Below are 15691 nucleotides of genomic sequence, written 5' to 3'. Positions count from 1 at the left end.
TTCAGCCTCTTTTTGCCTCTCTATCCCCATCTGCTCTCTCCCACCCCCTCCCTCCCTATCCCCCTCCCTCCCCCTCCTCCCCATTCTCCCCTCCCTCGATGACCTGATCTGTCCACTTCCAGGGCTGCCTACCTGGAGCTCTCTCCTGACCATGCCTTCTCCTTCCCGCCCCCTTCTTCTCCTTGGGGTCAGGAGCCCCTGCTGTCAGCCCAGTGTATCTGTAGTCTCAGGATGAGAGGCAGGCTGTGCACTACCAGGAAGGGAAACTTGGGGCTCCTTGCAGCCACCCTCTAGACAGATGTGAGCACTCAGTGTTGGGGACACCACAGTGCTCTCCCCCATCCAGGTAGGAAGAGATTGGCCACTTCTTTCAAGACTCGCAGTCAGCTGCTGACCTCATGCCCCAGCCAGAGCCAGGCGTCTTCTTCCCGTGTGGCCAACTACCTTGAATTTTTAAGTGTTTTTCTGAGTTTATGGTTTTCAAGTAAGCTGTTTCTTTTAGAAAAATATTTTAAAGGCTGCTCTGTGCCGTATTACCCAGAGATAGTTGGGTGAGTTTCCTAGATCTTCCATTGTGTATCCAGCTCCATGTGTGGTTCCTCCTTGTCCCTTGTATTTTAAGTTCCCTCAATCCTAGTGGGCAATAGAGTACCTCATCTTACACACTGCCCTGGTGCTGAGCTGTTCTCCAGGGTCCCTGTACAACCAAGAGTTAAAAGACCAGGGTATATCTATCCTGGCTGTTTCTACCAGTGATGTCCAAAGCCCGAGAGAACCCGCCCTCATGGTTTTCGAGGGCTCCTCACCTCTGCTGAGTTGGGGGTGGCAGGCAGGTAGGGGGTTGTAGAAGTCATCCATTTTGTCCGAGCTGTACACTCAAGCCTTTATCTACCAACCAGAGGCAAACTGAATTAGCAGAGACCAAGTGTTCTTGCCTCCTGCTGCTCTGAGTTGTATTTCTACGTCCGTGACTCACACGTCTCCCCGAGATGAGCTTATGGGTGGCCTTGTCAGCCCGAGACAGATGCTCTGTCTGATCTTCAGAACAGCTGAAAGTAACAGAGTCCTGGGAAGGTACTGAGGAGACAGTAAGCATGCCCCAGCAGTTCCCATAGTGTCTTTTACCGCACTGTTCTTGGTTTTTAAGTTGGGTATATTTCTAAGAGTGTGTTATGTACGCACGTGTGTGTGTGTGTGTGTGTGTGTGTGTGTGTGTGTGTGTGGTCTGTTCAGGTACAAATGCACATGCAGAGGCCTGAGGAGATGTGGATTGCCTTGCCCTGTCACTCTCTGCCTTATACCCATGCAACAGGTTCTCTCAACACATCTAGAGCTAGGCCGGCAGCTAGCCATGAGCCTCCTGTGTCCACCTTCCAGAGTATTGGAGTTACTTACATGAGACCATGCCTGGCTCCTTTAGGGGGCCTGGGGATTTGAACCCAGATCTTCAGACTTGCATAGTAGGCACTTTCATCCACTGAGCTATAACCCCAGCCCTTTGCCTCATTTTGAGTTCAAATTATCCATGATTACCCAGGAATGTCTAGGTAGCCTTTCGTAAATTTACGGAGCATCTCCTGCCCATGCCTGTCTGGAAGAACGTGAGAAATAGCTGTGAAAAGGCCAGCGAGAGGTCCATTGTCCAGTAGATGTTTTAAGCTGAAGTTGCTTACCCAGGCTCCTGGGGTCATCGGTGCGACAGCACAGCTGCTGTCTGCTGCTGTTGTCTCCTGAGGATAGTTGTGCAGGGCTCTTTGGAGTTCCTACTGGCTGGCATTCATTCTCTTCGGAGATATAGAAAATAAATTATAATTTCCCTTTTCAGAGAGTCTGAAGTGCTTTTTAAAATTTTGTTCGTTTGTTTGTTTATTTAGCTAGCTAGTTAGTTTTTGAGACAGGGTCTCACTGTGTAATCCCAGCCTGGAACTCTGTGTCGACCAGGCTGGCCTGGAACTCACAGATATTCACGTGCCTGTGTGTGTCCTGCAGCAGGTTTCTTCACTCTTTACCCAGCGAGCTTTATTAGATGTCTGCTGTGCATGGGGAACAAGATATAGGAAGGAGAGGAGGAACCCCTGTTTGTAGAGAGCCGGGCTAACTGCCTGGGGATGCCGACCTTGAATAGCACCTTCTACTTTCCGGCAGGCGCTCTGTGCAGATCTCTGCTCGCTTCCCCCTCCATGCAGGCCTCTGCTCGCTTCCCCCTCCATGCAGACCTCTGCTCGCTTCCCCCTCTTTCCCACACATTCTCCTTGAGTGCACCCCTCCTGCAGTGCTCTCCTGACCACAGTCTCCCAGTTGTCTGTGGCATGGGTGCTCCTCAGGATCAGCTTATAGTGATCCCCACTTTTAGCCCAGCTGTACCCCGACTTCCAGGGTGTGACTCGGGCCACCAGGTGATTGTTTTCCCCAGGTCCTGAAATCTTCATGCCGTCCTTGCTTTGTATTCCCATTGTTTTCATCTCAGTGGGTTGTATGCTCAGAGGGACATACGGCCTCAAAACTGGAGGCCTCTCAGGCTCTATCTTAACACTCTGCCAGGACATCATAGCTTTTGCATCTCATGTTGTTGGGTTCTCAAAAACTCTTGATGAATTTTTTTTTAATTACTTTGATTTTTTTAAAATAGATCACGTTCATATAAGTTTTTTACAAATCTAAGACACTCAAGTATGCATCGAGAAGCTTTAACTTCTGCCCTTTTCTCCCTTCCTGTTATCCCCGTCACACCTAGAGGTCACGGCTTCAGCTGGTCCTTTATGGTCTCAGAGTCTTCTTCTTCACAGCAGATAAAAGCAGGACCGTTTTTACCTCCCCTCTTTATACAAGCGCTAAGAATTTATAGATTGCTGTGTGCGTGACCAGCAGTCTGTCCATGCTTCTGTGTGAAGAACACACATTCCTCTTCAGCCCTCAGCCCTCCACTAACAGACAAGGTCGGCGGTGTACCTAGCCCTCCCCTGGAGGCAGGCACACTCCCAGATCCCGACTCTCTACCTGGCAAATCACCCGCTATAGGTATCGTTTAAAAATTAAGTTGTTGTTATTATTGAAATTGAGCCTCCTTGTGTAGCCTTGGCTGGCCTGAACTTGCTGTGTAGACTGGCTGGTCTCAAACTCATAAAGATCTGCCTGCCTCTGCTGGGATTAAAGGTGTCGCCACCACATGGGACTCCTGTAGACATTCACCTGGGTTAGTGGCTTAGCCCAGATATAAGAAGCCAGGTATCGTGGAACTAGTACATGGCTGGTGATTTTCCAATGCTTGAATCTGCCACCTGTATGATCTCGTTATAGAATTTGGGGATCACGACCTGTGTCCTAAGTCAGGTCCTACCTCCTGTCCGCAGTAAGTCGATTAAAGAGCCAAATTAAAAGTAGAAAGCAGCTTGATGTGGTGTACACCTTTACTCCCAGTACTCAGGAGGCAGAGGCAGGCTGATCTCTGTGAGTTTGAGACCAGCCTGGACTACATAGCAAATTCTAGGATGCCAGGGCTACATAGTAAGACACTGTTTTTCTGTCAAAAAACAGAAACAAAAATAAATAAGTGGAAAGCAGAAAAGGGAGACTTTTTTTTTTTTTTTCAATATTGCCCCATTGGAAAGAGGGACAAAGGGATTTAGCAACCTCCCCACCCCCAGTCTATCTTTGGGGTTCTGATGTGAGATGAATGTTTAAATAGAAGGCCAAGGATACTTGTAAGCAGTCCTGGTCAAACTGTGGTCCTGCCAACTGTCACCCCATCGTCATCTGGGCTTCAGTCTGTACTGTAGAACTGTATGAAATCTCTTTAAGGGAGCCCGGTTCCCCCTCCAACTAGCACCCTCTCCTTTTCCCTGGCATGAGATTCCACAGAAATTCTTGTGTCTCTGGACTCCCTTGTTCCAAATATGGTAGTCAGACTGAGAGGCTCAAGATAGCTCTTCAGGAACCCTCACTTTTGCAAGGCAAGTTACAATCTGACATTGAGTAAGCATGGACCAAAGGCTTGCCCCTCTCACTGGAGACCAGGGAGACTGAGGCTCTTGGGGCAGCTCAGTCTACAGAGCCAGCATAGTCCCCATAGACTCTGAACCCAGCTTTTGCTTCTGTGTGAGCCACATGGCTCCCTGATTAATTCTCCAGCCCTGACTGCTGGAGCTCTACAGTGTTCCCTGCTGTTGGCACTTACCGGCAAGGAACAATGCTTGTCTTTTCACATTTGTCATCCAAGAGGTTTTCTCCAAAGCGCAGTTGAGGTGCTTTGGCAAAAGTACTCAGCAGTAAAGCAGCAGGGGTCTTCTGTCACCAGCCATTTCATCCTGGCGGGAAGTTGGTACCTGGGAGCCTTCCCTCCACCTAGCACTAGGGGCTGTAGACACACAATGTATGGTTCTCTGTGGAGCAAACAGGCTTCTGGAAGATCAGGTAACTGCCAGGGTTTTGCAGCCAGTGGGTTGACTGCTCTGAGAGCTTTAGCAATGTCTGTTCTGGGCCTCTAGAAGGATTGGTAAGGTAGAGTAGATTCTAGCAGGGTGTATACCACCAACCTGGTTTCCCTCTGGCTCAGTGCTCACCCCTCCCCTCATTCACACCTTCTGTTTGCTCCACCAGTCCTCTGGCCTCACTCCTTCCCTCCTCCTGTGTCCTACTAGCGGGTAGACAGAGCAGGACACGCAGCTTCCACAGTGGCCACTGTGCACGTTGCTGTTTGCTCTTGCCAGCTGGCTGGAAGTTTGCACCACCTTGAAAAAGCCAGCAACCCCTCCAGTTGCTGGGGAAAATAAGATTCCCTGGGCTGTCTTAGAAAGCTGTAGCAGACAGCCACCATGTACACTGGGTATCAAGTATCTTTCTGCTTGGGGAGAAGGCAGAGATGGGCAGGGCAGCCCCTGCCCATCCATCTCCAGGTCCAGCTTCCAGTGTATAAAAGGCCTTGGTGTGGGAGCTATGTGTCCAGGGGGCTGGATTTTGTAAAGGCCGTTCAGACGCCAGGGCTTGCTCTGAGCTCTGCCTGTTTTTTGGTCTTCCAGTCCACAGCCGCCACAACCCCAGGTCCCCGAGACTCCCTGGGCAGATGAGGGCGGCTCCGTTTATCACCTGACCGATGAAGACTTTGACCAGTTTGTGAAGGAGCACTCCTCTGTCCTCGTCATGTTCCACGCCCCATGTGAGTGGAACGCTGCTGCCCCTACCTCCCCCTCCCCCAGAGTAGGACACTGCCTTGGGCCTTAGATAGGAAATGCAGTGGGAACTGGCATGGTGTCTATCCTCAGCTCATGCGTCTGTCCTGTATCTCCATCAGAACGGCACAAAAGCCCCCATCAGGGGCTGGAGCAATGGCTCAGCGATTAAGAGCACTGGCTGTTCTACCAGAGGTCCTGAGTTCAATTCCCAGCAACCACATGGTGGCTCACAACCTTCTGTAATGTCATCTGGTACCCCCTTCTGGCCTGCAGGCATACCTACAGGCAGAACACTACATACATACTGTGTTAGAGCAGTCCCAGCCCTCCATTTACCTAGGGTGAGTCCAAGGTAACAGAGAGGGCCTGCCCTGACTTGGTAGCTGAACAGGCAGTGAGGCCAGCATCTAGAGCGCCCCCTGCTGCTTCATCCGTCCCATCTCAGACTGCAATGATCATAGAGCATCCCAATCTCTGGTGCTCTCAAGAGTGGCTAGAAGGTATGTAGCTTTGACTCTCTCTCTCTAAGCCCTGCTGTGGAGAACAGAAGGTTGACTAAGCAGCTTCAGGAGGAGGGGGCTGCTCCTGGGAGGGAGAACCAAGGACGGACGGCAGCCCTGTGTGGGAAGGGCTGGCTGCACCCAATAGGAGATGAACTGAGTGGCCTGGGACTAGGTATGCCATGTACATGTGAGGTGCTGTGCCCTCGTAGTCTCCTGCTCCCGGGGGTCCAGTGATCATGAGTGAAGTTACAGAGAGGAAAGAAAAGCAAGAATTCTGTGCTTCACAGGTGAGGGCCAGAATTGCAGCATCACAGTGTGAGAGGGGAGAAGGCAGAGAACTATAGACACACTCCAGGAGGAGGAGGGCTCGTGATTGGTTAATCCTGTGGGCATAAGGTGCCCGTGCTAACAGATGCCAGATGGGGCGTCTTTCATCTTACCCGCAGTGCCACCAAATGAGTCTGATTAGCACCACCTTGCAGATAAGATCGTCACAGGTTAACCACTGCTTGTGAGTCCTGTGCTGCTTTGGTGGCCTTAGAATAGGGATGGGAGGGAGGGTGACAACAAGGTCTACCCTGACTCTTTGAGGGGCTGTTACTATGAATTCCCCTAACATTTTATTTGTTCTCTTAAAAGTGCCAAATTCGGCCAGATGGGGCTGGTGCATGCCTTTAATCCCAGCACTTGGGAGGCAGAGGCAGGCAGATCTCTGTGCATTAAAGGAACAGAGTTTGAGGATAGCCAGGGTTACACAGAGAAACAAAACAAACAAACAAACAAACAAACAAACAAAGCCAAATTCTTGAGACTCCAGAAGAAAGACATTTACTGTGGTTTGTTTCTAGTTCTAGAAAGCAGACAAAAAAGCTCAGAAACACTTCTTTTCCTAAGACTTTTGGCCCTGCTGATTAAGGACAGTGTCGGAGGAGCAAAGCACATCCGTAATCCCAGCTTCTGGGGGAGTTTGAGGCCCAGCCTAGGCTACAGAATAAGACCTTATGGGTGTGGGGGGCAGAGGGACGCTTAGTTAAGGGGATCCCTAAGGTTAGCGATAGCTTAGAGACGCCACTGCCTGGACAGCAGGCAGCACTGCCTCCATCCCCACCCACCCCTAAGCTACAATATGCTTCCCCGGCCTGTCTCAGCGTTGTGGAGAGAAGCGAGTCTTCAGGGCTAAAGTCACCCTGCTTGCTTCTCCATCCTGGCTGGGCAGGCAGATGCTGGCATCATGTTCTCCTTCACACATCTACTGACCACTCAAGGGTGCTCACTCGTGCCCCGTCTGCTTATAATCATCGGCTGTACTTACCCCTGCTTTCCTGCAGAGTGAGGGGTTCATGCAGGAGCACGAGGTTCACTTCTGGATGAGCTGCCTGCTGACGACCCCTTAGACGCCAATGACTCTGCTTTAAATAGTATTCTCTCCAGACCCTCTTTCCTTGCTGGGGACTGCGCCTTTCAGCCTAGGAAGGGCTGAAACCTCGTGGTGGAAAGGAGAGTCAGAGCTCAGGGCGGGGTCCACGCGGAGCACTCTCAGCTGCCTGGCTTTGGGCTTTGAGCCAGCGTGCTCCCAAAACCCTGTCACGAGGTTGGAGGCCTGCAGAGGGATCCTAGGTTTCTCTCATAAAGAGTCGGTGAATCCTGAAAGTCAGTAGTATTTCTGGTGTCAGCGCCATGTAGAGTGGCTGGAGGGCAGACCCTCTCAAAGACGTAGGCAAACAGAATTGGAATCTGTCACCACAGCAAACCACGGGGTCTGCTGAGCTTTGATGGCCTTGCTTGGCTTGGTTCCTGGGCAGGGTTCCTGGATCAGAGAGCGAGCACGCCTTTCTTTTAGGGAGACATTCAACAAGTGAGTTGCCATTCTGACTGTGAAGGGGAGAATGGAACAGGACAGGGGTAGTGTCATCCTGTGCCTCGAGGCTGGGCCTGTCAGGAGAGTGAATCTAAACACCAAGCTGTGAGAATCAAGACAGAGTTCAGAATTGCAAGGTTTCCTGTTGGCTTAAAGGACCTTCAGCCAAAAGAGCTGACTTTTTAAAATCAGCACAGTAGACTGAAGGGGAGTGGGGCTACGTGAAAATAATAAGCAAACTTGTTTTTAATGGCTCTAAGCAGTTTTATAGATAAACAGTACAGGATGTGGGGAAGAAGGTTCAGTTTACTCCCAGCGGACCCTGTGAGACCTCCAGTCTTGCTTTGCAGTGTTACTTCTGTACATGTGCTAAGAGCTGACACAATGGTTGTTTCTGCCCTGGGCTCTTCCTGAGTGGCTAGGGAGAGAAGGCCTCCCTCCTGACCTATGCCTACCCAAGCAGGAGATCCTGGCAGCCCTAGGTTGACATGGCATGGCATGTGTTTGGTACCTGTGGGCCACGATCCTGAGCTCCTAGAGGAACGAGCATATGGGCCCTGGTCGTCGTATATTGTCAATCCTCTGTAGTTGGACTGACCATGAAACTTCTGTTGGCCCCCATCTTCTTTACTTCTTTTTGCCTCAGCTCACCCAGTGGCTTCCTGGTTTTCCCTCCCTCCCTCCCAGCAAGCCATACAGACACCCCAGTGCAGCTGATGCCTGGGCAGTCAAGACCACCCTCTGCATAGACCAGCTGTAGCCACGTGGCTTACGGCCAGGTTTGCCCCGTGGGCCTTACTCTCCAGGAACTAGATTGGGCCTCCTGCGGAGGACAGTGCAAATGGAAGCCAAGGGCTGAGAGAGAGATAGGCTCATGTGTTGGCAAAGCTTGGCTTTGCAGCCCTGGAGTGTCTCCCCCTCCTTTGCCATCTAAGCCTCGCCTGTGACCTCCCTGCCCCCATGAAGGGCTTAGCATGAATGCTGCATCATGGAAGTCTAGGCCCACTTCAGCCCTCAGCGGGCAAAGCAGGGTCTGTAGAAGGCACAGCCACAGGTGCTGGCTATTGCCACACTCCAGTGCCATCTGCTTATGTCTGCCTCGTTCTGAGCAAGAAGTCAAGCAGCTGTCACTCACTTTCTCTCCCTGGTGTTTCCTCCCTCCCTTCTTCCCTCCTTTTCCTTCTTCCTTCATTTTTCCCCCTTTCCTCTTTTTTAAAGGCAGGGTCTCTAGCCCAAGCTGGCTTCAGACTTCCAATGCAATCAAGGATAACCTTGAACTTCTGACCTTCCTTTCCCATCTCTCAAGTGTGGAGGTTACAGGCATTAGCTGCTACATCCAGGTCTGTAGTTCAAGGGGTCAAACCCAAGGCTTTCTGTCGAGCCTCACCTCCCAGGCCCTTCCTAGTGGGTGTCTGCACCTCTCCTGGAATGCCTGGGGGAAAGAAGCTCCATGGTGTGGAGAAATAGTAATGACCGAGAAGAACAAAACTACTTCTAGTCCATTTCCAGTCAGGACTGCTCCATTTGAAAGCATCATTTTGCTAATATTTTTGGTTGTTTTATATGTATGAGTATTTTGCTTGCATGTATGTATGTGTACTGTATACATGCCTGGTCCCTCTGCAAGGACAGCAAATGCTCTTGACCGCTGAGTCACGGCTCCAGACCCTTTCCCCTTGCTTTTAACATACATTAAAACTGGCCTTTTTGTCAGCACATATATAGATTTGTGTACATCCTGCTCTAAGAGCCTTTCTGCTGCTGCTGCTTTTCTAAGTGTACAAATAATTCAAGAATAACAGTAATGCCTTTTGCTGCTGCTACTACTGCTGCTCCCCCGCCCACCGCTGCTGCTGCTGCTGCTGCTCTTGCTGCCCCTGATCCCCCTGCTGCTCCTGACAGCGCAGAGCTCACAGGCTGCAAACAGTGGGAAGCCCTCTCTCCACCCCAGGGTTGGACACTACTAATGTCAGCATCGCCACCTCTTTCTGCAACTCTTCATCTACATTATGGAATTTCCCTTTCTTCTTTTTAATTTTATATGAGCAGGGACAGCCTTTATCTATTTTCTGTGATTTGACTGTTTTCACTTACCAGTAGGCTCTGATGTTTTCCTGCAGATGTAAGTGTTGACATTTAAATCTAAGCACCAAGCATTGTGTTATAATTTGGATATGCCATAAATTTTAAACAAATCCCCCAGTGATAGACATTTGTCCTCAATTCTTCACCATTCAAACGGCACAGGAAACATTTTTGGATGTTATGTTGGAGGCCACAGCTAAATATTTGGGATTAATTGACAAAGTGGAGTTGCTTGCCACAGATGGACCACAGATTTCTAGAAACATCCAGAAATGCTTTACTGTACCTTTACCTAGGTGGCGGAGTCAGAACCCTGACAACCTTGGTGCTGTGGTTTGTGGTTTGAATGCAAATGCCTTACCAACATGGCCCCTCATGCATTGTGGTCCATCATGGTAGCCGTATGCAGTATGGTCTTACCAGAGGAAGTAGGACTGGAATAGGCTCTGGGGCTTTGAAAGCCACTGGTCATTCCCAGTTGGCTCATTGGTTTCTGCTGGCTTTAAGAGCTGAGCTCTTTTCTTTCTCAGCTCCTCACCTTGATGATGATGGTGGTGGTGGTGGTGGTGGTGGTAGTGGTGGTGGTGGAGATGGTGGTGGTGATGATAGATGATGGTGGTGGTGGTGGTGGTGATGATGATGGTGATGATGGTGGTGGTGGTGGTGATGATGGTGGTGGTGGTGGTGGTGGTGGTGGTGGTGGTGGTGGTGGTGATGATGATGATGATGGTGGTGGTGGTGGTGATGGTGGTGGTGGTGGTGATGATGATGGTGATGATGGTGATGGTGGTGGTGATGATGATGATGGTGGTGGTGGTGGTGATGATGGTGGTGGTGATGATGATGGTGGTGGTGGTGGTGATGGTGGTGGTAGTGATGGTGATGATGGTGGTGGTGGTGGAGATGGGCTCTATCTTCCCCTCTGCAGCCATAAGCTCAAATAGACCTTTCCTTCTGTAAGTTGTCTTGGTCACGGTATCTTATTGCAGCAATCCTTCTGAAATGTCCCTCACAACCCCATGTTTTGAATGCTCAGTCCCCAGCTGATAGCAGTGTTTGGGGAAGCCGTGGGAGGCAGGGGCCTAGCAGTTAGAAACAAGCCACTGAGGTTGAGCCTTTGAAAGCTACCCCACCGGGCCTTCATTCTGGCCTTCCTCTTTGCAGCCTGGTCCATTATGAACAGCCTCCTTCCCACATTCCCACTGCCATGAGAGAGCCTGATCTACCAGGCCTTCACTTCCGCAATGGGCCAGAATTCCTGAAAACCGTGAGCCCAAAGAAACCTTCCCTCCTGTGGGTTGTTTTCTGTCACAAATCGAGGTCAGCGAAGCAGAAGGAGGGGATACAGGCAGATACTCCCGGCCTTTGTCATCCCTGCTAAACTCACTAACAGGCAGCTCGCCTACAGCTCTCCTTGCTTGAAGACACTGAACATCCTTCCATGGGGTAACCTGCTCTGTTAGCCAGCTTTCCGTCACTGAAAACGTTCCTAGTAAAAGCCAGATGAAAAGGATGGGAAGTGAATGGTCTCAGTGGTGGTCGTTAGTCTGTGGTTACTTAGCCCTGTTGCTTCTGGGCCTCTGTCAGACAGAACATCGTGGCAGGGTGCACATGGTGGAGGAGACTGAGGTAGTCGGGGAAAGCAGAGAAAGGAAGGGACTACACCCTTTAAGGATGTGTCTCCAGTGACCTTACTCCTCCCAGGACATCCCGCCTCTGCATCTCTTGACAACACTATCGGCTGGACACTTGAGATTTTAGGGGCATTTAAGAGCCAAGCCAGTGCTCCAGCCTCTCAAGCTTCTTCCATGAAAACAACCTACTCATACTCTTCGCCTACTTCCCACTGGGCTGTCTGTCCTTCCACCCAGAGCTCTGTTGTCATGGGTGTTACTCTTCATCTGTTTATGCGTTTTCCTCTTCATCTCCGATGTTCTCCCTTAGTCGTTAGCTTGCTTCTGGGTGCTTCTCCTTGTACAAAGCCACGCTGTAATATTTCCTGAGTAATTGCTATAAATCGGGTGTTAATTCTAGACACTTTTCATATATGACCTCATTCCATCTGTACGACATATCCTGTCAGGTTGATATCATTATTCCCGTTTCATAAAAAGGGAGGCGGGCACCAGCAGGCCAAGGAACCTGCCAGAGGTCGGATGGCCAAACCAGTGGAGTGAGGATAAAAATTAACCCAAGCAGTGCTGGAAGCCATGCCCCAGTACTAAGCCGTTCTGGGGTCTGGGGGCATCTACTTTTCCTCCCCTTAGCTTATCCACCCCAGAATAAGACACCATTGTCCTGTCCTCGATGTAACATTGGTTTTTTTTTTTTTTTTGTTTTTGTTTTTGTTTTTGTTTTTTTTTTTTGAGGTTTTGTTTGTTGTGCCAGGGGAAGGAACTTTACCTTCAGTGGGGTTTTTTGTTGTTGTTATTTTGTTTGTATGTGTCTTTTTTATTTACCTAATCATCTTTTCCCTATAACATTGTCTTCTTGATATTTTCTTACATTACTAAAAACACCTTTTTGTTCGTGCTTTTGGTGGCCACCTGATCCCATCATGTAATGGCACCGTAAATTGCTTAACCAGCGACATAATGTTGAGACTTTGAGTCGTTTACTGAATTTCCCATTATAAACCGGCCTGCCAAGAACACTTTCATGCATAAATATTTATCCGCATGTCAGATTATTTCCTCAGGATTGAAACCTGCAAATAAAAATTTTAAAGCTTGCTATCAGCATTTCACAGTAACATAAAAGATGGGGGAGGGGGAACGTCTACAGGATGAAGGCTATGATAAATAGAACTGTCCATCGGGGTTGGCTCGGTCCCAAGGGGTCAGGGAATCAGTGGCTCTCGATAGCACCCAAGTATCAGTGATTCTCCCAGCATTGGTAGGAAACCCACTGAACTGAGCTACGAGAGAGTTTTATAGAAACTGCTTTCAGAGTCCAGGGAAGCTGGTGGTAGTCTATAAGACAGGGCCAGTAGAGGTGGATTTAGTATAATCTAGAGGGGCTTGGGGGCTTTGGGATGGCAGGAGGCCAGCATCCCCGGAACCCAAGGAGAATGGGATAGAGCTGTTTGTATGAGACCTCTGCGGACCACAGAGTTAGCAGCAAGCATGCTTACACGGACGATAAAAACTCAACAAGGAAGTTTGGCCGTAAACCTTAATGGCCTGTCATATCACAGTAGGGACACTAATGCAGCAGGCCAGAGCCCTGCTCCCCACATCTAACACTCCTCTGACTACTTGCAGCTCACAGAGCTGGGGAACACCCAGAATGCAAGGCCCAGGAGGTCGGGACTTGGGGTAACACAGACACTGTATCACCACAGCCCTTCCCCCCCCACCCCCAAATGGATGTTGTTTAGAAGGAAGGTGTTACTAAGCCAGACTTTCCCTTTGTCTGGGCCTTCCAGGGCCCCTTATCATAAACTGTCTGAACCCATTTGTCTGTCACCTTCTCTTGGTGTCTCGTTCGGAGAGTAGAAGGAAAGATGCTAGAATGGAAAACCTTAGTGATTTCTAGTGAGCTGTCATAGGTACCAGAAATGCTAAACCAGCATGCAGAGGCTGGAGATCTCTGAAGACATCATTAAGACTGGGAACGGGCAACAGGAGTGCCCTCTGGTAGTACGGAGGGAGTGTGTGTGTACAGTGAGCAGCTTGGCCACCCACTTTGCCAAGAAGGGGTGTTAGTCACTTTAGCAACGACCTGTACCCCTGACCATAAAACATTGATTATATCTACTTGAGCCTTTTGTGTTAGTTTTCTATCATTGTACCAAAATACCTGAGATAGTCAACCTCAAAATTGAGAAGGGGCAATTCAGAAATCTCCGTCCATGATTCATTGGCCCCATTACTTTTAGGCCAGAAATTCTCAACCCATGCTTGGGGGGTCCCATATCAGATATCCTGCATATTAGCTATTTACATTATGATTCCTGACGGTAGCAAAATTACAGTTATGAAGCAGCAATGAAATAACTTTATTGTTGGAGTCAGCAGAACATGAGGGAGGAGCTGTATTAAAGATCACAGCATTAGGAAGACTGAGAACCACTGCTCTAGGCCGTAGTGAGCCAGAACATGGTGGTCGGAGTGTATGGTGGCAGCGGCTTCTTTTCTCATGCGTGGCTAGGAAACAGGAAGAGGAACAGGCCTCAGTCCATTGTCACTTTGAGGGCACATCCCAGAGATCTAACTTGGTCCACTAGGCCCCACATCTTAAAGGCTTCGCCACTTTGTAAAAGTGCCGTGAAGTGGGGCGTAAGCCTTTAACACATAGGCCTTTGGGGGACCTTATCCTATCTATAGCACTGCCATACACAGGTAGAAACCTGAACAGTGCAGCCCTGAGGTCTCATTCAAGAAATACACGGAGCCTCACACCAGACTTAACCAGATGGACAGCTCACTCATAGAAGCCCCTGCCTGAATGAACTTAACCTTCTAGCTGAGGAGAAAGGCTGCACATGAACAGATCGCACAGGGTTGATTGAATAAAGTTAGGGGAAACACTGGCTATTAGAAGAGAACAGTGGGGTGAAGCCTTTTTGGGTTGGTGGGTCATATATATATGAATGAATGAACTGGGTGGGGGGTAGGCATTGTTAGTATTTGAGGTGTTGTGGGAACACACTTAAGGGTCCTGAGGTAGAAGTACGCTTGATGCGACAGGAGAGAGACTGTATCATAACAGATGAGAGGAAGTGACCTGACCTGAGGTGGGAGGCCAGGTGGGAGCAGGTGGTACAGGGCTTACAGTTATGATAAGGAGCCTAGATTTTAATCTACCACCTGTGGCAGAAAGCCCTTGCTAAGTTTTAGAAGCAAGGGAATATGATAAGATTTATGTTGTGAAAAGAGACCCTGGCTGCTCATAAATATCAGGAGATAGCACAGGCAACCTAAAATTAAATGCCGTGGAAATAATCTGAATAAGAAGTATTTTATGACTGGAAGAAAAACAGCTCAGTCTATGGAGCTGACATGAGCTAGAAAGACTCAACGTGGGAGCCAAACCAGCTGGGATCACAGGGTGGTTCACAGCTCAGCCTCATCCATCAGGGTGGGGGGTTGTGATGAACCTGGAGGACTGGTCCTTCCATCTCCTAGAGTTATAAAATGCTGATCTCTGTCGTGTGTCTTGCGGCTGCTGGGATAGCTTTTAACAGTTGTGTATAGAAAACAAACTCCTCCTTACTCTGCCCTGGGAGACAAGGCTGGACGTAGAGCAGAGAGGCGTGTGTATGAGCAGAAGAATCTGGAGTTTGTAGCCGTCTTCATGCCTGGCACAGAGGCTATGGGTCTCGGGCCGGTCACAGCCCCTCTTGCCAGTGAGTCAGTTCTTGGTCTCTGAGCCTGCCGCCTCTGGGCCTCTGTTGATAGAAGCTGGCAGGTGGTATAGAGTACATTTTCCACCCCAGCAGGGCAGTGGCATCAAAGGACAGAAACGGGATAAAGGCATGAAGGTAGTACAAGGTCAAGCCCTCATCCTCAAGGATCCGGCCGCACTGACTTCTCAGTTAGAAAGAAGTGGTAATTTCCTGTCAGTAGGCCTTTCCATTTTCCATCCGCTGACCTCAGTTACAATCCCACTGCCCAGGCCCTGCCACCAGCACCCCACACATCACATCGAGGGCACGGAGTATTTTGGGGAACCTCCTGAGCCAGCTTGTTTCTGGAAGCACAAGTTTGCTGCCTGCCCTCTTCTCTAGGCCTGGCTCGGTTATGACAGACCCAGCCCCAACAACAGGAATGCCTCTGGACTTAACTCTCTTCTTGTACAAGGTGAACTCTATACTCTGCCTACTGAGAGGAGGTCAGCCTCGAGAATGGGGCAGTCACTGAGCAGAGCATAAGAAGCATCGGGCTGGAGGTAGCCCCGCGAGGTCCCTTAGCACTGTAGAATGCCTCCATTTTGACCATGAACATCGTATCTCAGCTGGCTTGTGTCAGGTCCCCATGCAGCGAGGCTCCCTCTGAGGGCATCTCGCAGCTGTTGAGCCTCCTCACCACATAGCCTCTTCACCATCCAAAGCCAGAAACCACTCTTCAAGTGCA

The 15691-nt window shown here is 49.7% G+C and overlaps 1 protein-coding gene across 1 annotated transcript in view; it reads left to right on the top strand.

The window, feature by feature from the left end:
* The window catches only part of Pdia5 (protein disulfide isomerase family A member 5), an 85647-nt gene that overhangs the window by 55687 nt on the left and 14269 nt on the right, over positions 1–15691 (top strand). Inside the window, exon 11 of the mRNA XM_032900160.1 lies at positions 5016–5152. Within this exon, the coding sequence (XP_032756051.1) occupies positions 5016–5152 (137 nt within the window). The remainder of the gene's footprint in view (positions 1–5015; positions 5153–15691) is intronic.

Source organism: Rattus rattus, chromosome 4 (assembly GCF_011064425.1).
Source record: "Rattus rattus isolate New Zealand chromosome 4, Rrattus_CSIRO_v1, whole genome shotgun sequence".
Classification (NCBI taxonomy): domain Eukaryota; kingdom Metazoa; phylum Chordata; class Mammalia; order Rodentia; family Muridae; genus Rattus; species Rattus rattus.
The sequence above is the reverse complement of the archived record's forward strand: the minus strand, read 5'-3'. Positions and strand labels throughout refer to the sequence as shown.